The sequence below is a fragment of the Tamandua tetradactyla genome, chromosome 8, assembly GCF_023851605.1.
Source record: "Tamandua tetradactyla isolate mTamTet1 chromosome 8, mTamTet1.pri, whole genome shotgun sequence".
Lineage (NCBI taxonomy): Eukaryota > Metazoa > Chordata > Mammalia > Pilosa > Myrmecophagidae > Tamandua > Tamandua tetradactyla.
This window is the reverse complement of record NC_135334.1, coordinates 70,361,337-70,383,565: the sequence shown is the minus strand read 5'-3', so window position 1 is coordinate 70,383,565 and position 22,229 is coordinate 70,361,337. Positions and strand designations below refer to the sequence as shown.

At 49.4% G+C, this 22,229-nt stretch overlaps 1 protein-coding gene and 1 long non-coding RNA gene across 5 annotated transcripts in view; one reads left to right on the top strand and one right to left on the bottom strand.

Moving 5' to 3' along the window:
* Positions 1–22,229, top strand: part of SLCO2B1 (solute carrier organic anion transporter family member 2B1) — a 54,407-nt gene that overhangs the window by 20,500 nt on the left and 11,678 nt on the right. For all 4 annotated transcript variants that reach the window (XM_077113566.1, XM_077113565.1, XM_077113564.1 and 1 more), the window contains 5 exons: positions 121–354; positions 558–656; positions 4,242–4,435; positions 14,865–14,964; positions 21,138–21,495. In XM_077113566.1, coding sequence (XP_076969681.1) covers positions 121–354; positions 558–656; positions 4,242–4,435; positions 14,865–14,964; positions 21,138–21,495 — 985 coding nt within the window. The remainder of the gene's footprint in view (positions 1–120; positions 355–557; positions 657–4,241; positions 4,436–14,864; positions 14,965–21,137; positions 21,496–22,229) is intronic.
* Positions 3,766–22,177, bottom strand: LOC143644499 (uncharacterized). Its single transcript, XR_013156737.1, has 3 exons — positions 22,020–22,177; positions 5,179–5,340; positions 3,766–4,424 (listed from the first exon to the last, which is right to left on the bottom strand). It is a non-coding gene; the product is annotated as an uncharacterized LOC143644499 (long non-coding RNA).

The following is a 22,229-nucleotide window of genomic DNA, read 5'->3' as shown; positions in this document are numbered from 1 at the left end:
CTAGCTGCGTTGTGAGGTTAAATGATTTCTATACAGAGCTCTTAGAACAGTTACCTTGCATCTGGCAAGTGCTATGTAGGTATCGGCTATTGTCATAATATTTTTTGTATCCTCTCTCAGAGGATCTGTCACAGGACTTCAAGGCTTCCCTGTGCCTGCCCACCACCTCCGCCCCAGCACCAGCCCCCTCCAACAACAGCTGCTCCAGCCACACGGAGACCCAGTACCTGGCTGTGGTGGGGATAATGTTCACGGCACAGACCCTGCTCGGGGTGGGCAGCGTGCCCATTCAGCCCTTCGGCATCTCCTTCATCGATGACTTTGCACACAACAGCAACTCCCCCCTCTACCTAGGTGAGGACGGTCCCCTCCGACTCGGGCTCTGAGAGCCAGGTCAGGCTCGGGTAGAAGGCAGAGAGGTCCAGGGTGGGGGCTGGGCACTGAGGCCCTGACCTCTGCCCCATCTGGCCTGGAGAGTTCCCCAGCCCTACCCAAGGGAGACTGAGCTGCTGAGGGAAGCCAGGCCAGAGGGTCCTACCCTGGGCTTTGTGTTGCAGGGATCCTGTTTGCAGTAACCATGATGGGGCCAGGCATGGCCTACGGGCTGGGCAGCCTCATGCTGCGCCTTTATGTGGACATTGACCGAATGCCAGAAGGTGAGCTCGTCTCCTGCCTTCCTGCAGCACACAGCTCTCCCCAGGGGTGGCACAGACCAGCCACTGGTCTCATAGGAGACACTGAGCTGGAGCACCTGGGTTCAAATCCCAGCAATACTACTGACTTTGGACAAGCCTTGTATCCTCTCTAAGCTTCTGCTTTCTCATCTTTGAGATAAAGGCAACTGTCTCTGACCTATCTCCCAAAGCTGCAATCAGAATCCAAGTTGATGGAGATAAACTGTAAAGTGCCATCAGATGAGGTTGTGCCTGTCATCGGTGTACTGTAACTATGAGATTTTGTTTTATTCCATACCCTAGCTCCCCCAGACCCCTAATCCTGTATTCAGATATGCTGGGGGTTGTGTGTGTGTGTGTGTGAAACAGATGAATCCATTCTCTTGGCCTGTAGGGAGTTCCCACCCTTAGGGGGAAAACAAGACTCAGGGACTATGACACACTGGAGAGACCTTTTTGAGCAGGACTCAGGGATTCAATGTGCTACCTTGGGCCTCTCTCAGACAGGTAATTTACTGGGTGATCTCTAAGAGGCCTTCTAGTTCTGAACACCTCAGATTCTGGGAAGTTGTGCCAGGGACACAATTTGGAGTCCAGTGACCTCAAGTCCAGATTGTGGGTCAAGGAGTGGGATTAAAGGCAGCCAGGGGAGAGGAGTTCTGGGGAGGCTGGACCTCTGGAGACCTGCTGGGGGTGGGTGGGAGGGAGATTCCTGTTAGAACATTCCTGCTCGGGCATTACTGTAGCATCTCAGCTGCCTGCGAGTCACACCAGGCAATTCTGGGCCCCCTAGTGTGCCTTATGGCTCCTGCTACCCAGAGGTCCTATCCCTCATCTGGAGATTTTTCAACAGGACCTTGAAGCCTCAGGTAACACATGGATGGCTGGATGTGCAGATATTCTTGTCCTCTGACTTTTGCCCAAAGATTTCCCCAGCCAGGATAGGTCTGGCTGGGCAGCTCAGCACAAGAATCACTATGAACTCTCTTCCTTCTAGAAAGCCGGGCCCAGGAGCTGGGTGTAACTCCCCTCTCTTTGGAAGGAAAGGTCCTGGGAGTTGGGGTTTCCCCAGGCTCCCCAGACACACGCAGCTGCTCAGGGTGTGGGGGTGTGTTTTCTATGTTAACATCATCCTGGCAGATATGGCATTTATGTTGACTGACATGCTGCCTCCCTTGTCCTTCTTTCCTTACGGGGGATTTCATAGGGTGGAAGGATCGTGTCCACAGGCACAGACTAGTATGTGAGAAGCAGGTGAGTTAGGTATATGCATGTGTGAGCTCTCAAGCCTGGCACAGAGGCAAGGGGAATAATAAGTGGAGGAAGGACTTAAGTCTCATCAGTGCAAAAGCCAAATCCATCCTTTGCTTCACAGGTGCATTGCTGAGTACCGACTGTGTACTCTGGTCCCTGCACAAGATCAAATGCCTGGGGCTCCAGCCCCACACACAGGGGTAGGATTTATTATGCATTTGTACCTTTATAAAGTCTCTGCAGATATTACGGAGATGGTAGGAGGATGTACCCAACTCAGCCTTTTGATCTGAGAGGTTTGATGAGAGATTTGTATCCTCCAGCCAGGATGTGCACCTGGGGTAATCTAGTCCTAATTAAACCTGGGGGACAGCAGAGGGGGGAATTAAAACCACCTGGGCCTTGGGTAAGGCCAGGTATTTTTCTTTTTTTTTCCCCAGAAAAAAATGTAACTTTTTATGGGACTGCAGTTTTTGAAATACAGAACTCTTATAGCCCATCTATACTATTTATATTTCAAGTTCATTTTACAAAAGACTTACACCATTTTGAAAGAATGGTGTTGAGATCATGTTTTAGTTTACTAAAGCTACTGGAATGCAATACCCCAGAGATGGGTTGGATTTTATAAAGGAGATTTATTCAGTTACAAATTTACATTTCCTTGGAGGAAAGGCTGCTAGCTTTCCTCTGGGTTCCTCTGTGACATGAGAAGGCACACAGCAAAGTCTAGTGCTGGCTTTCTCTCCTGTCTTCTGGGTTCAAACAGCTTTCCCTGGGTCATTTCCCATCTGCATCTCCAAACATCTGGGTCTGAGTTCCTTCTCTCTCTTCTGACTCTTCCTTTTAAGCTTCCAGCTGATCAAATTAAAATGTCACTCATCGTGTGGAAGTCACTCCCCTTAGCTGACCGCAGGTGTAATCAGCCATGGATGAATTTCACGTGCTGATAATTCAAGTCCACAGCAACAGAACAACTGGGCACCATCACCTGGCTTCCCCAGGCTCCCCAGACGCACGCAGCTGCTCAGGGTGTGGGGGTGTGTTTTCTATGTTGACATCATCCTGGCAGATATGGCATTTATATTGACTGACATGCTGCCTCCCTTGTCCTTCTTTCCTTATGGGAGATTTATAGGGTGGGAGGATTGTGTCCACAGGCACAGACTAGTATGTGAGAAGTAGGTGAGTTAGGTATATGCATGTATCCCCCCTCTGCTGGCCAAGGTGACACCTGAACCAAACTACTACAGATCATGATCTGAAATACTTGTTGGAGAGTTCACAAAGGACTCATGGAATCTGGTCTCCACAAATCCACTATACACTGGCATAAACAAACATGGTTGAATGGCAGGGATCCATGCATAAAAATACTAATTCTCTATATGAGTGGTCAGCAAATTATAGCCTGTGGGCCAAATCTGGCTGGTGGCCCAGTTTTGTACAGCTGTGAACTAAACATAACTTTAACATTTTTAAAGGGTTGTTTAAAAAAAAAGACAAATGGCACATATGGTCTATAAAACTAAAATATTTACTACCTGGCCTTTTATAGGAAAAGTATGCCAACCCCTGCTCTAATACAATAGCTATCAGAATTTATGATGAGCATTGAACAATATACCACTGTAATGTGCCAGTAATTAGCACTACTCATCTCTAAAATGTGGCACCTCTATTTGAATATATACATTTCCAAAACATAATTACATGTGAGAAGCAGCAGGTCTGCTTAACACTAGCCTTTCCTGATTAAGGTCAGATATTGTTGGCAAGCATCTCTGGTGATTTTAATCATCATGCAGATCTGAGAACCTAAAGAGTAGTCCTAACCACATATTTAATAATAATAACCACAATTGTAATAATAAAAATAAGAAGAGCAAACACCTACACAGCACTGTGCCAGGCACTATTTGAAGGGCTTTCCATGCATTAGTTCCTATAATTCTCACAACAGCCCTGTGATGTAGGCACCATTGCTATCTGTATTTTATAGAGGATGAGGCACAAAGAGGTTAAGTAACATGCCCACAAAACTAGTAATAGAATTCAGACCCAGCAGCCCATTTCCAAAGACCATGAACTTCAGCATTATGCTGCATCACCTTCATAAAGAAGCCAGAGCCCCTGACAGGGTCAAGGTCTTGCCCAAGGTCACATGGGCCATGATTGGCAGAGCCAACTAGAATCCAGGTCTCCCGACTTGTGGCTCAGGCTGCCTCAATGTCTCAGAGGCTGGTCTCAGCTGGTGGCCTTTTGCAGTGACAGCCCAACCTGAGCCTAACATCACCATGTCTTCTCTTCCAGGTGGCATCAGCCTGACCTCGAAAGACCCCCGATGGGTGGGTGCCTGGTGGCTGGGCTTCCTCATTTCTGCTGGTGTGGTGGCCCTGGCGGCCACCCCCTACTTCTTCTTCCCCAGGGAGATGCCTAAGGAGAAGTATGAGCTTTGCTTCCAGCGGCGAAAGGTCTTGACAGTTGCAGCCTCATCTGTTGGCAAAGTAAGTCCCCCACCATCACCACATCCCCTGCCCCAGCCCAGGCTCCAGCCCTTATCCACTCATCCTCCTCTGCAACATTGAACATTATCCCTCCTGGGCGCTGCACTTCAAAGCTTACCATGCTCATTTGTGTTTGGGATTCACTGCGTCCTCCCAACAGCCCTGCACCATAATAATACTTGACCTTTTCACAGTTGAGGAGATGAAGGGACAGAGAATAGAAATGACTTTTCCAAGATAATACAGCCAGGAAAGGGCAGAGTTGGATGACAACCCAAGCCTGTCTGAGTCCATACCTCTTGCTCTAACTACTGCACTTACTGCCTCTCCACTTGTCACAAAGTTTGTGGTATATTCTGAAAGTGCTATAGGAATGCTAGGTACTGGGTGAGCGGGCAGGCTGCAGGGGGTGGACAGAAGCCTCTGGGAAGAGTTCTCTGAAGGGGCGGGATTTGAGATGGACTTTGAAGGACGTGTAAGAGGCCAGAAAGAAGGAGGGCATTCTAGGCTTGGAAATGGTACAGGCAGAGGATTTGGGGCAGGGAAATGAACTTGGCCTTTTTGGGGATGGGAAAGGGGACAAACTCATATTGAGCACCTCCTCTGGGCCAGGCCCAGGCTGGTCACTGTCCCCTCAAAAATCAGCGCATTGTCCCTGCCTTTCGAGGACAAAGACTCATCAACAAGAAACAGCAACCTGTGTGATGCTTTTGGGAACCATCTCACTGAATCCCCCTGCTCACCTATTGGGGCAGATGATCTTTTTCTCAGAAAAGGCTGAGTCAGGTGGAAGGATTCGTCCGAGTTCTGGTCAAGGAGGGTAGGACCATGTGAGCCATTGGGCAGGATAGGTGACTTCCGGCCGGGGCCTCCGAGGTTTCCAGGGACCCATGAAGCCATGAGGCCTGAAAAGAGATTAAGTTTTCTCCCAAATACAAAAGGAAGTGACAAAATAGAAATGTTTTCTTTAAAGTTTCATCACACACCCTTAAGGTCACCTCATTAATTTTTATTTAACATGCATATACATTTCATTACATTTTGAAAACGTGTGGATTAGACTTTTTCTTTTATTCCGAAATATGAATGACGATGGCTGCTGCCAAATGATTTCAGTTTCAAAGGGACAATCTATAAAAATCCTGCCAGATATTTCGCAGTGAGAAGAACTCTGCATCATGCGGCAGGGCGGTGCATTCGAGGAGGGGTGCTGGCCTGGGGAGCACTCCTCCTTCTTAGAGGAAGAGTTTGGCTCGAAAGGGCTAAAAATGTCTCTGCCTAGAAAATCTGGGATTTGAGCTTAAGTCTGTCTGCCCTACTGAACCTCAGCCCTGTCCCTCTGGAGTGTAGAGGAGAGGGTGTGTGCATGGTGGGGAGCAAGGGAAAATGATGGTGGAAGAGCCAACAGGGGCAGGGACAGGAAAGGCTTTGGCTCACTCACCAGGCACTGGGCAGAGAAAGGATTGTGAGGGCTGAGGGCAGGGTGCGGCGCTCACGGCAGCTCAACCAGGGCACTGGCCATGAGGTGGGGACAGGGGTGGATCCTGTAGCTACCCAAGAGGGGAACTGTTTGGACTTGGGTGCTGCTCTGCTATGGGAAGCCCCCGAGACAGCAAAGGGCTGGGCGGCTGCTGGGGGTGGCTAGCTCAGACGCATAGGGAAACATGCTGGGGAGGGGCCAAGTTAATGTTAGACAGAGTTCGGAAACCACAGATAGTCCTTCCTGGTTCTGCCTAACTCAGGCCAAAATTTGGATGGATAAAATTCCTGGAACTTGGGGAAGAGTTCTTGGAAGGTGATGCGATCATAGAGGAAGGGGAAAGCGTGGGTTGCTGGTCACTGAAAATCACCAAGTCGGGTCCTAAATGTGAACAGAGAAGAACAGCCCATTGGGCAAAAGGATGATCTTGACCTTTGAATAGTTGGAAGAGGCAAGGGCAGAGCGTGGGAGACTTGTCACACGTCAGGTGTGTGACCACAGACAAGTCACGTCCCTATTCTGTCCCGTTGTGTAAGATGCTGAGGTGAGGTGCCTGGGGCAATACTCCGTGCCCCTTGGATTCTGGCAGTGCCTCATTCCTTGAGCCAAAGCTGCTGATCCCGAGATTCTGATTTCAAGATCTGAGCCTCTGTGATGCCTTGAAACCCTGGCTTCCCGGCTGTGAACTTGTCTGGCTGTCTAGATTCATTCTGTCAGCATATTGGGGACGGGGAGTGAAGAGGGAAGGGGGTGAGAGGTTCTTAAAAAAGAACCGAAGGCTGAGAACATGAAGATCTGCTTCCAGAAGCTCTCAGGCAATAAATATTGATGTGGGAGGAATTTTTCCTCTGCCTCCTTGAAGCTGCCTTGGCTGGATCTGCTTTCAATAAAGCTGCTGGCCTGGCTGAAAAAGGCCACTAATGGGAAGGTGGATGGGGCAGGGAGAAGGGCCCATTCAGGTGAAATCGGCTGTCAGAATGTACAGCTCGGGTGTCTGTCTTCTGCAGGGAGAGGGAGCGAGTAAGGAGAGAAAGTAAAGGGGAGAGCTATTTCTGAAACCCCTTGAAACGTTCTGTAATAGGGTCAGTGCTCAGGGACCCCCAAAATAACCTCCTAGAAGTAACTGCTGGATTTTTTTTTTTTTTTTTTTTTTGTAACTGCAGTTTTTAAAGGTATCTGGGAAGGGATAGTGCATAATCTAATCTCTGGCCTTAGTCTCCCTTCTATACCATCGGCGCTAGATCAGACATGACCTGCCAGCTCTGATACGTTCCATGTTATCCCCTCTAAATGGATCCCTGACTCTGGAGTACTATGTGAGCATATTCACAGGAGAACAGAGTGATGCATCTACAGTCCCCCCCACCCCCAAGCTACTCTCAAGTAGTGAAGGAAGGCCGGGCACATACAGACGGGGGTGGCTGAGTAACAGCTCGGCTTTCTCTCATGGCCATGACTGTGGGGTTCTCTGCGTGGAGTCTTGGGGACAGGGGTGTGAGATTAGCGGTCTCCACAGAGAAGAGAATGAGATGCAGGCGGGATGCCCTGATTCCTGCCTTTCACTCTGGGCCTGCATCTCTGGCCTTGGAATTCAGGTGGCCACCCAGACACCCTCTTAGGAGTGACCATTATCTAGACCTCAATCTTCCCATCTTTACAATGGGCCTGTGTCTAAGGTGCTATGGGGCCTCAGGACGCCTGGCAGATGGTTCTGCTGAGCCCATGGAGTAAGGATGGTCTCCTAGGAGCTCCCTGGCAGACTGCCCCTCTGTGGTGGGGGGAACCCCATTCAACCAGCAGCCCTCCTGTACCTGCCCTTGGGACTGGGCCAGAGGCGGAAGAGGCCCAGCCAGCTACTTGCTGGCACATAAGCCCCTTCTATCAAGAACCCTTGTCCCTGCCCAACCTCTGAGCACCTCTGCACTCTGTGATCTTCCCTCTAGTTCATGTTTTCCAGGATTATATGTACCTGTTATTTCTGGGATATCTCTTGAGAATCTGAGATTCTAAGATTATATGGTTTTGAAGTTCTATGATTCTAACAGTTGGAGGATCTCAATTCTTGTGTTCTATTATTCTAAGATTCTCTGCCTTAAGTGCTCTGTGATTCCTAAAATTCATGTTTCTAAACAGCTACCATGTGGGCCCAAGAGTCTATGAGTAGATGAAGTCCATTGTCTCTAGGTTCTTAGCCTTGACATACTTCTTTGGGAGAATAGTTAGGGAAGGGGTACAGGAGTGAGAGGTATCAATGGTCCTTAAACCCCAGGATTTAGGTCTGGACCATGGGATCTGCCCAGCCAGGAGGAACTGTCCATTCCCCCAGGACTTTGTGATCCCATATGCAGCCACTATGAGTACTGGAGTGACGTGAGGAGAGGCTCTTTCCCCCCCAGGGCCTCTCCTTGCAGGCACTACCTCTAGACCCCTCCCAGTAATCCAGGGCTTGTGGTTTCCACCCTCACCTCACCTCAACTCTTCAAAGGTAAAAGGGCCTTTGTGATTGCTCAGTTAACCACCTGCCCTCCAATCCATTTTACAGATGGGGGCATTGAGGCCCAGAGAGGCAAAGGCATGCCCAGAGCTTGGCCAGCACTCCTGGCCCCTGTACCAACCTGTATAAGACCAGCTCCTGATCTCAAAGGCTGAACAGAGCCTCCCCACCCTGGCCTGGTACAGATCAGGAGCTCGAGGGGGTCTTTGGAGTTATCTGCTTGAGTGGTTTTCAGACTGTACCCCATAGAGCCCTAAGGGTGCCCCAGTAGGAAAAATAGGGGGAGGTCTCCTCAGTAGGGGCAAAGGGTCTTCCCCTCCACTCCCATACACACACTTCAATCAGAGAAGTTCTACTTTTATATGTTTTAAATACATCTTTTGAGTGGGAGGGTTCTGTTGCTAAAATCCAGTTTTAAAAGCACTGACCTACCTCCACCCCACCCCTACCCCCACTTGACCAAGTTGGAGACTGAGACTAAAGAATAGAGGAGAATGGAAGCTCATTTGGCCCAAGAGGCACCATGCAAGAGGCTCCTGGAGATATGAGGCATCTTATGGAGGACAGGAGGACAGAGCCGGGAATGGGCTTCTACACCATTCTGAATTCTGGCTCTGCTACTTACTAATTCTGAAATCTGTAAAATGGGTATAATCATAGCATCTACATCTTGGGATTATTGTGAGAGGGAAATGAGGCAAAACAATGAGAGGAGTGGTTTAATGCCTGACACAGAGTGAGGCTCAGGAGACAGGAATGCCTTGTTCTTAAAATCTTTCTCTGATCAGGTCAGCCTGAAGAGGAAAAATACGGGAGTACTTTTTAAGAAAATCATTCTTCTTTTAGGCTTTTCCATATCCTACTTTCACTATAACCCATAAAAGGTTTGAGCTCATATCAAGCACATGTACTGTAAATCGTAAGATAGTAGGAATAAGGCTAACCTCTATCGCTTACTCTGTACCAGGCCCTGTTCCAAGCCCTTTGTGTCTATTATCTCAGTTAACTTTCATAAGCCACCTATGAAGTAGATGTTATCATTACTCCCACTTTACAACTGAGGAAACTGAGTCACAGAGAGATTAAATGACCTAGCTAAGGTCACATGGTTAGTAAAAGGGTAGGGCTGGGATTCATACCCAGGAAGACCCATTCCTGGACCTCTGCTAAAAATATATATGAATAAGTAATTGAAGACTAAAGAACAGAAAAAATATAAATATAAATAAGAGAAAAATGCTAAAAGAATAAAAAAGAAAAACAGATTCAGGGACCATAAAGATCAACTCAGTTGAACCACATCTTTGCTTCTGAGCTTCCCAGCTGGCAAAGGGAAAAGAGAGGTATGACCAATCACATGACTCTCATTGTAAGAGTCTTGTTCTCCACAGAAGCTCCAATCTCCAGGCACCCTGCTAGAAGACCCTCGCACCTATGAAGGACAGAACTTGTAGCAAATAACTCCATCCCTGGGGTTTCTTCCTGTGGTGTCATGATGGAAGCTGAGGGCTGACAGAGAGTGCCACACACCTGCTGTAAGTCAGCTCTGGGGCCTGGAGACACAGCCTCAGAACAGAGCTTCCTCTGAGGGGAGCTCCTGGATCCCTGGAGGCTCAGCAAACAATGGGGCCTTCCATGCACTGGACTGCACAGGGTCCCATGGTGCCGCAGGCTTGCAGCGGTCAGCATCGGCCCCAAGAGGGGAAGCTCGCACGAGTTCCCCCTAACCAGTTGTTTGCTGATCTGGACAAACCACAGCCCAGATGGTTCATGCCCTAAGCCCTGCTCAGAGCCGTGACACAGTTGTTTCCTGTTTCTGGAACTCACTATTAGTCAGGAGTCCCCAAAACAGATTAAGGAAGAGAGAGGCAGAAAACGATGGAAAGCATGGGGGGCCCAGGAGCTAGAGGTAAACAGTGCTCCTAACACCCCCAGAATAAAGGCCTAATCCCAGAGCCTGACTTTCAAAACTGCTCCCAGCTCCTGCCCCAGTGAGCCAATTGACTGTTGACTGGGATCCCCACTGATTCCCCCACATGACAGACTCTTCCCACCACCTACTTTTGCTCAAACTGTGGCCCCGTGTCAAATGGCTGCCCCCTTACTGTCTATCCAAATTCTCAAACCTGGCTTCCCCCTGGACACCTTCCCTGACAGCAGTTCCTGGAAATCTGTCCCTCCCCACTCGTTTCCACACCTCACATTCTTTTTCACAACACGAGACAGGATTGACATGGGGCTACTAAGGAACCTGAGTTCAAGAGCCTGCTCTGCTGATAACTTCCCTTTCTGGACTTCAGTTTCCTCTTTTGTGAAAGAATGCAGTAAAAATCTCTGAGTAAGTCTGTTGTGGATGTTAAATGGCACTGTGGATGTGAAAGTGCTGTGTAGACCTTCCTGGGTTGTACATGTGGGAGCAGATGGAACTCTGTTGACTGTTTTTACTTTTCACAAGAGGGTGAGGAACCCGGGGCAAGGATCTCACAGATTCTGCTTGCCCCTAAGGTTATGTCTGCCCCTGTTCCTGAGACATGATCACCCTGTGCCCAGCACCCCTACTTCCCTTCCTAAGGCAGCATCCCACGCGTCACACATTTCTCCATCAGATATCCCGGACGCTCCCACCACGCTATGATGTCCTTCCCGGACCACTCTCCCCATCGCTAGGCTAGGACTGAGAAAGATATAAATAGACTCACTAATTCTTTTTAAGGGAGGACAGTCCAATAGGAATATAATATGAGCCACACAAGGAGTTCTAAATTTTCTAGTAGGTATGTTACAAAGGAAAAAGAAAATAACTTAACCCAGTATATCCAAAATATTCTCACTTCAACCTATAACAATTAATAATAGGATATTTTACATGCTTTCTCCAAACTAAGCCTTTGAAATGTGGTGCATATTTTACTCTGACAGCACATCTGAAATGAGACTAGCCATATTTAAAAAACTCAGTAGCCACATGTGGCTGGTAGCACCATACTGGACAATTCAATTATATGGTTTAAGTGACTAATAGACCCAGTATGCCCTACCCAGATACCCGGGCTTAAATGGTGGGATCTCAGGCACCCAAACAGGTGAGTGTGGCCCCTTGGAATCAGACCACAAAGGTGTCTTCTAATCCCGCTGCTCCTGACCAGGGCCTCTGGGCACACGGGGCTTAGCGAATAAGGCCTGAGTCTTCTACTTGGGCAGTTGAGCTCAGGTCTTAGTTCTGCCACTCTCTAGTTGAGTGATGTTGGACAAGTTACCTAACCTCGGAATTTGTGTCCTCGTGGATAAAGGAGAATGAGATGCCTTCCTTTGCAGGGAGCAGGATCATGTGTGTGTAGCTACCAGCCTATGTACGAGTAGCCTGGCATGTCCTGGAATCTCAGGGTCAGCAGACAATGGGGACGTCCATGCACAGGACCACACAGGGTACCATGGAACTGCAGGCTTGCAGCGGTCAGCACTTCTGAACCATTAGCCACCATAGCACCTCCTCCTGACATCCTCATTTTTCTTCCAGGAGCCTGGTGTTGCCTGCATCCATTGCCTGTTGGAGCCATATCTTGTACTCACTTTTTCATAGATATTTTTCAGGCACCTACTACATGCCAGGAGGTTTCAGAACAGTATAAGCATGCTCCGTGCTTTTGCAGAACTCAGAGGCCGGCAGGTGAGCTAGGCATTGAATAATGTTTGACTCAAACCTAAGTGGCCATAACATAGATACTTCTTTGTTTTCTTAAAAATCAACTTAACTTCAACTCCAAATGAACGTCCTGCCACATCAGCAAAAAACTCAATCTCAACCTTTCAAGGCTTCTCCCAACAATATGAGGCAAAAGCCCTGAGGTCTTATGTGGTGCCCAGGCACCAGGGGCTGCCCAGCCCTGCCCAGCAGGCATCAGCACCAGCTCACCCTGGTCATTATGGGGCCATGTGGTCCCCTTAACATGCTTGGAGCACAGACAACCTGGTGTGCCAGGGAATGTGGGCCCAGCCTTCCAAGGTCAGCCTGCAGCCTGACCCTCTTGGGCCCTGTCTCACAGGGTACATGGTTTCCTGATGCTCAAGGAAACCCACAGACTTCTTGGTTGCTTCTCCGCCACCATTTCTTATTTTTAGTTGTAGGTAGGATCCTCTTCTCTTCCCTCATCCTTGGAGGCTGCCCTCTCTCCTCATTCCTCTCCACAACACGCAGCATAATCTTCTCAACAGACTCAGGCTTTGGAAACAAAAGTCAGGAAGAAAAATCTAGCAGCTGTTCACTGCTTTCTGCTCTGCCACGAACCTCCCTGATGCCAGGAAACCTAGAGCCTGCTACCTCCTCAAATGAAAGAAAAGACCAGAGAAAACTCCAAGGGGAACAAACACACACAAATTAATATTCGAATGAATTATCCTGCTGCAGTGAGGCCAGTTTTGAGCCATTCAGCACAAGGGACGAGGTGGGAGAAGTGTGCAACAGGGCATTGAAACGCCCCCAGAGTGGGGATGGGCATACAGGTTCTGAACTGTGGGGAAATCCAGCATTTGCCTCATGAGGCTCCCTTTTAAAATAAGAGAGGAAGAGAAGGTGTTAGGTCCCTAGGAAGGAGGCAGAACCAAAGGATCCCAGAAGAGCTCTCCCTAACCTGCCCTCAGTCATGGCATACAGCATCCCTGACCAGGATGCCTGCACTCTCCTAGATATGGGAACTCCCTTCTGGGGCAGCTTCTGCCAAACTGTCCTTTACACTGGGCCTAAGCTTTCCTCCCTGGAATGCGTTGCTCCTAATTCTGATCTTGGGTTGGACAGAAAAATGTAGTAAAATCACACTCCACTTGATGTCTGTGCAAGCAGCAACTTCTCTAAGACTTAGTTTCTAGTTTCCTCACCTAAAATCTGTGCACGGTAATAGTAGCTGCCTCAAAGTGTTTTTATTTTAGAGACAGTGCAGGTAGAAGACTTGGGCACTCAGCTTGTCTTGGTTCTCTCCTTCCTGCAGGGTATCCCAGCTAGGTGCACAGGCTCTTGAGTCAAACTGTCTCGGTTCAGAGTCTAGTGGGACCACTTCCTGGTTGTGTGACCTGGGCCAAGTTACTTCAGCTCTCTGTCTCTCAGTTTTATCACAGGAAAAATCAAGACTATAGTGGTATTTACTTCAGGAGGTTGTTGTGGGGTTTCAATTACAACTTAATGCATCAAAGATCTGTGCCCAACATGTATGGAAGTGCTTAGTAAGCATTAACCATTATTAATCATTATTTCCTTCATTCTTTCTACCATCAGAAGTCCAGGATTATCCCCCACCCACTCAAGTCTTCTCCTTCCCAAGGTAAAAAGACCTCTCCTTCAGGATGCACACAGGGCATCCTCACCCGGCTGGATGGACGTGCTCCAGCTTGTCCATGGCTTCCTCACGGGATGGGTTCCAGAGCTGAGCACATCCTCTGGGTGTGACCTGATTCATCCAAATGGAGGAGAGGGGACTATTCCCTCTTTCCTCCCCTGACCCAAAGTTCCCTTCCTGTCCCAGCAAATGATATAAAGCAGGATGGACCTGTAGGCTCAAACCTCCCCAAGCTCTTGTCAGGCACAGCTTGCTGGAGACTCCTGCTCACAGTGACTCTCAAGGGTGGTGTAGCACCTGAAGATAGAGGTGAGGTCATAAGTGGATTGTGGATGTTGATGGTGGTGGGGAAGAAGAAGATTTTAGTGACGATGAAAGTGACACCGATGGCGATGGTGGAGATATGATAGGTGACATTGATAGTAGTGCTAAAAGTGACATTGCTAGTGATGTCTTTGGTAATCGAGACATTGTTGGTGTCCGTGATGATGGTGGCGGTGGTGATGGAGATGTCGGTGACACCGATGTTATGGAGACAGTGATAGGAATAATGATGGTAGTAGAGATAATGATATGATACTTTGAAGCCAGTCACCATGATGTTGGTGCCTGTGAAGTTTCAGGTGACAGTGATGATAGCGATTATGCTGGTGTTGGTGTTATTGGTGGCGACTGTGACAAGGATGATGAAAATGGTAATAGCAGTATTGGTCACTGTGGGATTCCAATGCTACTGAGGGTGCTATCGCTGCTGCTGCTGGTGGTGTGAATTGAAGTGATATTCAGAATGACGGGAACTGTGATAATGATGATGGTGGAGGTTGTGGTTGTAATTTTCAGGGTAATGGTGAGTATTATGATGCTAATGAGGGTGATGACAGTTGGCAGTGTGGACACCAGTAATGGACCTGTCAATAGTAGCCACTGGAATTTCATTCATCTTTTTCAAAACACTCTTATTAAGCGCCTAAAGGCCAAGAACAAGCAGGACATTGTTGGTCACCATTGCTCCTAATGAAGTGACAGCCCCCTCCCTCTCCCCCACTAGTGCTCCTTCTGTAGTCCACAGCCATCGCTGAGAAGAATTTCTGGCATTCTGCTGACTGCCCTTGGTGTGTGTCTCCCCAGGGTGAGGATTCCCTCAAGCAGGGCTCTGGGGGATCCCCAGAAAAGCAGGATGGACTAGCCCAGATTGCGCCAGACCTGAGTGTGATCCAGTTCATCAAAGGTGAGTGAGCTCCTGATCTAATCTCCCAGGTGAGGTTATACAGGTTAGAGAGAGAAGGTAACTTCTAGAAGATTGTACATTGGTCAGTGTTAGGGGCAGGGTTCAAGTGCAGCTCTTCTGACTTGCTGAAGAGTGGCTGACAGCAGGCCTGCAATCAGTGCTCATGGGATGCGAGTCTTGCAGGAAGCAGGCCAGGAGGTATTTGACACTATACAGGATCCAGTCACTTCTTGCCTTTCTTGATTCCTCTTCCACACCTACACCTGCCTCATTAGCATCTGTACATTCCTTTGAGTCTTTGCTCCACCTGGAGCATCATTTTTTGTTGCTGTCTATCAAAATCTTTCCTGCCCCTCTAGGTCAAGCTCAAGTGCCACTCCTCCTTCCAAGGTTGCTTTCCTCCCTCCTCTGGGCTCTCGGGCCCCTGTGTACCAGCCCAGAACTGTGCCTTGTACTTGTATCTTTCCTCAATAGTGAGCTCCTGGAGGTCAGGGCCTGTGCTGGCTCATCTCACCCTATTCTCTTCCCACCTTCCTGCAAACAAAAGATCCTCAGCAAATCTTTGTTCAATTCCCTGGCTGTGGCACAAGTAGAAGGAGCTCTGGGCTGAAGTCCAGAGATCTAGGCTTTTGTCTTGAGTCCTTGCTCCAATGTTTTCCCACCTATACACTGAGGGGTGGACTCAGTGATCTAAAGTCCAGCTGGTTCTGATCCTGAGACTGCGAATTGAATCAATTGGCAACCAGGGCACATGTAGCGATTAAACCATCCTTTCTGAAGATTCTCATCCCATGAACACTGATTGTAGACCTGCTGTCAGCCACTGGACAGCAAGTGAGAAGAGCTGCATTTGAACCCTCTCCCAACACTGACCAATGTACAATCTTCTAGAAATTACCTTCTTTCTCTAACCCATATAACCTCACCTAGAAGATTAGATCAATAATCCTTGTTCTGCCTCTCTCAAGGACGGTTCTAAGAATCAAAGGGATAATAAATGGAAAGCCCTTTCCATTTATAAAAAACCGTACTTCTGTAAGGTACATTTATTATTCAATTATCACTCCTACCCTGCTGTTATTATTCTAACCATCTCCCAGGAGACTAAATTGAGCTGCCTGTGGTTTAGGAGGGTGATAACCACAGAGTTTGCTCAAGTTATGCAACCAGAAGGAATTAGGCCTAATTCTTAGGAAGAGCTTCCTAAGATGTAATTTTGAGATACTAGTAATCCAGCCCCTGGTTCTCCAGTATCTCCAGAGAAACAGAGGGCATGATCTCTGTGGGGCTGGGCCTAGAGGCAGGAGTTTGGATTCCCTGACCTCAGGTCGCCCCCCAGTTACTGGAAGGCCCCAGCGTGCTATACCATGGAAGAGACATTAATCACTGCTTTGGCTTCTGCCCAGGGGGAAGCTGGGGCCAGCTGCTGAAACTGTATCCTGGAATGGGGGTCATGGGCCAGATAGTCTCTGGTGGTTTTAGCTTCTATAAGTGCCTTTAAGAGACTGGGCAGGACAGGCTACAGGCCCTGGGACTGGTCGGCCAACCTGGCTTTTGGGCTTCTGCTGAGTTCTGGAGGGGCCAGCCTGACCCCGAAGCCTGGTCTTGACCACTTGGGTCCATGGGGAGGATAGCAGAGGGAGGAGGAACCACAGTTCTTCAGCTGGAGGAGGTCCAGACTCTTGGGAAAGACATAGTCCCTGAGCTGGGAAGAGGTCCCTGTTGATGGAGATACACAGTCTCTGAATGGAGGAAGAACCTGCCTTGTCTAATGGAGGAGACCTGGCTGCTAGGCGAGGAGTGTCCTCTCTGATGGGGGAGAATATCCCTGAGTTAAGAGAGACCACTGACTAACAGGAAAAAGAAACAGTCTCGAAACCTACCAAGTGAGGCTGCTTGGCCTCTGAGCTGGAGGAGACTCATCAGAGGCAGGAGATGTAGTCTCCTAGTTAAAGGTGGATCTGACCTGTCTGATGGGGAGACATTGTACCTCAAGTAAGGGAGTCCCTGTTTAATGGAGAAGAACTGCTCTGAGCTAGGGGCACCCCCTGGAGGTTCCCTATGGGTATCTCTATCTAAGTGAAAAGCATAGCCCCTGTCCTCCAGGAATTTTCCATCTGTTCTGGAGACAGGCTCTGGATACTAAGGAGAGACGAAGAATGGGTACAAAACACACTGCAGTGATTAGCACAGGAGAATGGCTGGAGGAGGGAAACAATTAGCGAGATGGAACCTTCTGTAATCAGGTAGTCAGAGAGGTATAGGAACAGGGAGAAGGTTTAGCAGAGGGAATGGTCCCTGTACTAGCAGTCAGGAGACCCTGGGGAAATTTTGGCCCAACCCTGGCCTCTCTGGGTTGAATGACCTTAGACCAGTCCTGCCCATCTCTGGGCTGTACCTGTACAACTTGGGCCAAGCCCAGATTACAATTCTTTGGCTCATGAAGGACATCAGATGCTCTGGCCACGGCAGCTCATTGAAGGAGGGAGGTTGGAGCAGCTACCTGGGGTGACAGGCGGGCACCACACTTCCCTACTCCAAATGCTGGCCTGGCAAGGGACTTGCGACAGGAGGCAGGCCTGGGAAGTAAAGGAGGGGGAATTCCATAGCCTCAGCCCCCAGCTCCTGCTTGGACTGTTTGTTTTTATTTTCTGGCTCCCAAGGAAAGGGCTCCTGGCCTAGCCCAGGGCGTTAGGAAACCAGATGGCTTGGCCACATTCTGAGGACAGACAGAAATGTCCCACGACAGAGGCTCTGGTACTGCTGCAGCAGGACCAGAAGGGACCCACCGCTTCCCAGAGGACTCCCAAGGCCATCTCCTTCTGTGAGCCCAGCCTGGAAAGTGGTTGGCTTCTCTGAGAAAGACCTCTCCTAGCAAAGGCCTTTCACCCCTCCCCCCACACCTTCTGTCTAACTTCACTCTTGCCCACTGCAAGCAAAACAGTGGGCATCCTCCTCTGTCGTCATTAGTGGGGAGAGGGTCACACACATCAAAACAGAAGGCGTTCTTAGACGCCGCTCTAGCTGCCCTACCGAAATCCAGGGGGAAAGGGACTCACCCAGGGTATGTGCAGCTGGGCACTGTTCAGTTGAACGGACTTGCCATGAGGGCAGCCTGTGAGTGAGGCAGTGTTTTAGGAGCAAGCAGAGGACGGAAGAGGCCATGAATGCCATAGCAGTCACTTCTATCCCTGACTCCATGCCTTTTACCCCTACTGTGTCCATACTAAGAATCCCCTTTCCTCTGTTCTCTACCTCTCCAGAGGCTTCCAGTCTTTAGGTCCTAGATCTGCCCTGCCTCCTCCAGGAAGCTTTCAGGGCTAAGCCTCTCTGGAGGTTTTAAATTCTGCCCCAGCCATTTTGGCTTGTGATCACAAGTCTGTCTGTTCATCATTCACTCCACAAATAGTTACTGAGTGCCCACTGTATACCTCAGGCTCTGTAGATACAGCAATTGACAAAGCAGACAAAAATCCCTTTCCTGAATAAAGCTTACATTTTGGTGGGAAGGCCATAAAACAGCTAAATGAGTAAAATGTTATAACAGTTTACATACAGTGCTATAGAGAAACACAAAACAGCATGGGAGAAATCAGGGGAGGGGATGCGATTTTAAATAGGGGCTCATAGGATGGGAGAAGGTGACATTTGAGTAAAGGCTTGAAGGAGGCAAGAGAGTGGCCATGTGAACATCTGGAGGAAGAATTTTTCAGACAGACGTTACAGCAAGTGCAAAGGCCCTGAGGCACAAGCTCTCTGGTATGATAAAGGAAGAGCAAGGAGGCTACTGTGGTTAAAGCTGAATGAGTCAGGAGGTCAGAGTGGTCTGAGCGCCACACCAAGACTGAGCAGGGCTCTACAGGCCGCGGTGGCGACTTTGGCCTTTATCCAGCATGCGCTGGGGGTCCATCCCCGGGAGCACTTTGAGAACAAGAGCCAGTGTCTTCTTGGTTGGCAAATCTTGGCTAAGATGCCTGACCCCTGCTTAAAACTCTCTGATGGTGCCCTCCGGCCTGGCATTTCAAACTTATTGCAACCCAGTTCCTGCTGATCTCTCCAGCCTTGCTCTGTCTCTTTCACACACATGCGCGACATGGTTATTTCAGTTCCCTGAGTGCATCAAGGTCTTTCAGGCTTCTGCCTTTATTACACACCAACCACAGCACTAAGCGATGGCCGTACATTAACTCCATTAATCCCCACAACCACCCGAGGATGAACAGCACGTCCCAGTTTACAGAACAGGATGAAATAGAAGTTCAGAGACGGAGCAAATTGCCGAAAGCCACACAGCTACTAACTGGCAGAGAGAGGACTCAAAATCCAGCTCTCCCTGACTGCAAATCTACACTCTCCTCTCTCTTTCCTCACCTGCTTCAGCTGCCAGACTGTCCTGTCCTCTAAGACCAAGCTCAAGTGTCCTCTCCTCTGGGAAGCCTCCCTGGACCTCTAGATGGGATGAAAGACTCCTCTGATCTCCAACCCTCCAGGTTTCCTATGATCTCATTCATTCGTTAATTCAATCAGTCCATCACAAAGTATTTTATTGAACACCTACATGTGCCAGGCAGTGAGATGGGAGCTGGGATACAACAGGGAACAAGAGAACGATGGTCCCTGTCCTTCCAGAACGCACATAGCAGTAGGGGAGCCAGTATTGAACAAGTCATCACAGATGTTGTGTGTGCTAGAAGAGGTAAGTGGAGGGAGCAATGGAGTGGGAGGGTGAGGCAGGGCAGGCTTCCTAAGAAGTGACATTTAAGCTGATCTCTGAAGGATGAGTAGGCATTTACTAGGCAAAAGTGGAAGAAGGCGGGAAGGGAAGTGTCATCAGGCAGAGAGAACAGCATGTACAATGGTCTTTGGCTAGAAGTCCTAGGGCATTCAAGGAACTCAGAGTGCCAGAGCAAAGGAGAGGGCAAGCAGGTGAGACTTCAGTGAGGGAAGGAACTAGAGCAGATGGAGGCTTGAAGGTCAGGACAAGGGACTGGTTTAGTCATGCAAGTAATTGGGAGCCATGGAATGCATTTGAGCAGGAGAGTGACTGGGTCAGATTTGCATTTTATAGCCATGATTTATCTCCTCCTGCTATAATGTGGGGTCTCTAGATCTGTTTTTACCACTAGCATGTGAACTCTTTGAAGGATGGAACCGGGAGGGACTCATTCCTATGACCAGGGTGCCCAGATCAGGGTTGGTACACATTAGGCACTAGAGTATGTTATTAGATATGTGAAGAATGAGGTCACTTGTCCAGCCCACAGTCCTCCACTCGCTGAAGCTGAGGGCTCAACAGAAGCTCAGCTCAAGCAAACTGAAAAGAGGAAAAATGGATCAGTTCACATGTGGCAATCACCCAAGGACCCTTACCTACAAAAGTGTGTCCCACAGCCTGGGGTGGGAAGGAGAACTGATCCAGGGGACAGGTACCCAGCAAAGGGGACGCTGTCTGCTTGAGAGCCAGGCAGGAGGGCATTTGGTAAGACCGGAGCCATCAGAGAAGCTTCCTGGAGGAGGGAGGATTGAGTCAGACCTTGAAGGGGTTGGTGGGAGGTGATGAGCCTGGAGCACTAGGGACACTGGCCAGGTGTGGGGCCAACCCGAGAGAAGCAGGGAGGACGGGAGAAAGGGCAGCAACAAACTTTCACCCATCCAGTTCCGTATCTGGGCCTGTGCTGAGGACACAGAGGAGAAGAAAAAAGCCTCAGTTGGCCTGGAAAGGGCTATAACAGACAGTATAGACAGGGCTGAGTGAAAATAAAAATGGGATGAATGAGCGGAATGAAAGGAATGAAATGAGGTGGGGTGAATGAAGTAGAATAAAATGGGATGGCATAAAGTAGAATGATATGGGACAGATCAGAATTGAATAGAAAGGGACAGAATTCAATGGAACTGTAAGAAACAGGATTTTTTAAAGGTAGAGAATTAAATGGAATGGAGTCAAATACAGTAGAATCAAACTGAATGCAATAGCATAAAATGGGATGGAACGGGTTGGGAAGAAAAGGAAAGGAATGGGAAGGAATAGAAAGGAATGGAACAAAATTGAATGAAAATGACTGGACTGCAGATTTAAACCAAATGGGAGAGGATGGAACCGAAACAGACGGCAAAGCTGGCCTGCCCACCCAGCCCGCTCCCTCCGGCCTTCTCCCCTGTCACCCCAACAGTCTTCCCCCGGGTGCTGCTGCGGACCCTGCGCCACCCCATCTTCCTGCTGGTCGTCCTGTCCCAGGTGTGCCTGTCGTCGATAGCAGCGGGCACAGCCACCTTCCTGCCGAAGCTCCTGGAGCGCCAGTTTTCCGTCACCGCCTCCTTCGCCAATCTGCTCATTGGCTGCGTCACCATCCCACTGGCCATCGCGGGCATCGTGGCGGGGGGTGTCCTGGTCAAGCACCTCCACCTCGGCCCCCTGCGCTGCAGTGCCCTTTGCCTGCTGGGGTTGCTGGCCTGCCTCCTTCTCAGTCTGCCCCTCTTTTTCATCGGCTGCTCTACCCATCACATTGCAGGCATTACGCCCCCGCCCAGGTGAGTGTGAGCCCCGGGGAAGGAAGGGACAGGGCAGGAAGTGACCCCACCAGAAGCCGAGTCAGCGAGTCAGCGGGCCCCACTACCGCCTCCAATCTCACCTCCCCCATGTCACCGCCCCCTGCCCTCCCTGACAGACACATGCCCCACCTATAAGCCCTCCTATGAAGGTCACTCCCTTGGCTCAGTTTCAGGAAGTGGAACAATCTTCCTAGAAGGCTCTAATGAAGGGCCCAATAGAAGGGACAGGGATGGAACTGAAGGTGCAAGGAAGCTCAGGCCTGGGGAAGGGTTGGAGGCTGTGACAGAGTAAAACCCCCTGTGATCATCTCCGGAGGCGAGGCAGGTAGAGGATGCAACACAGGAGGCTCAGCTCAGGCAGAGGAAGGAGTTTTGCTTTAAGGCAAAGGAAAGGCCTGGCTGAGAGGGAGTGAGCTCTCCATCTCTGGGGGAGGGGATGTGGGGGGAGGGACAAGGGGTGAGGCTAGATGGCCCCTGTGTGGGAGGCTGCAGAGCGAGCTTACATATGGGAAGAAGCTGTTGGACTGGAGACCTCTGAGGTTCTTGGTTCTTAGAGTCTGGAAGCTAAAACTCTGTTGTTTCATGATCATGAAATTCCGGAATTCTCCATTCAAGTCTGTGAGGCAGCACCTACCTCCCACCATCTACCCAATTATCACTCCCCCACCCCTCACACACATACACACACACACACACACACACAAGCCCTCTCC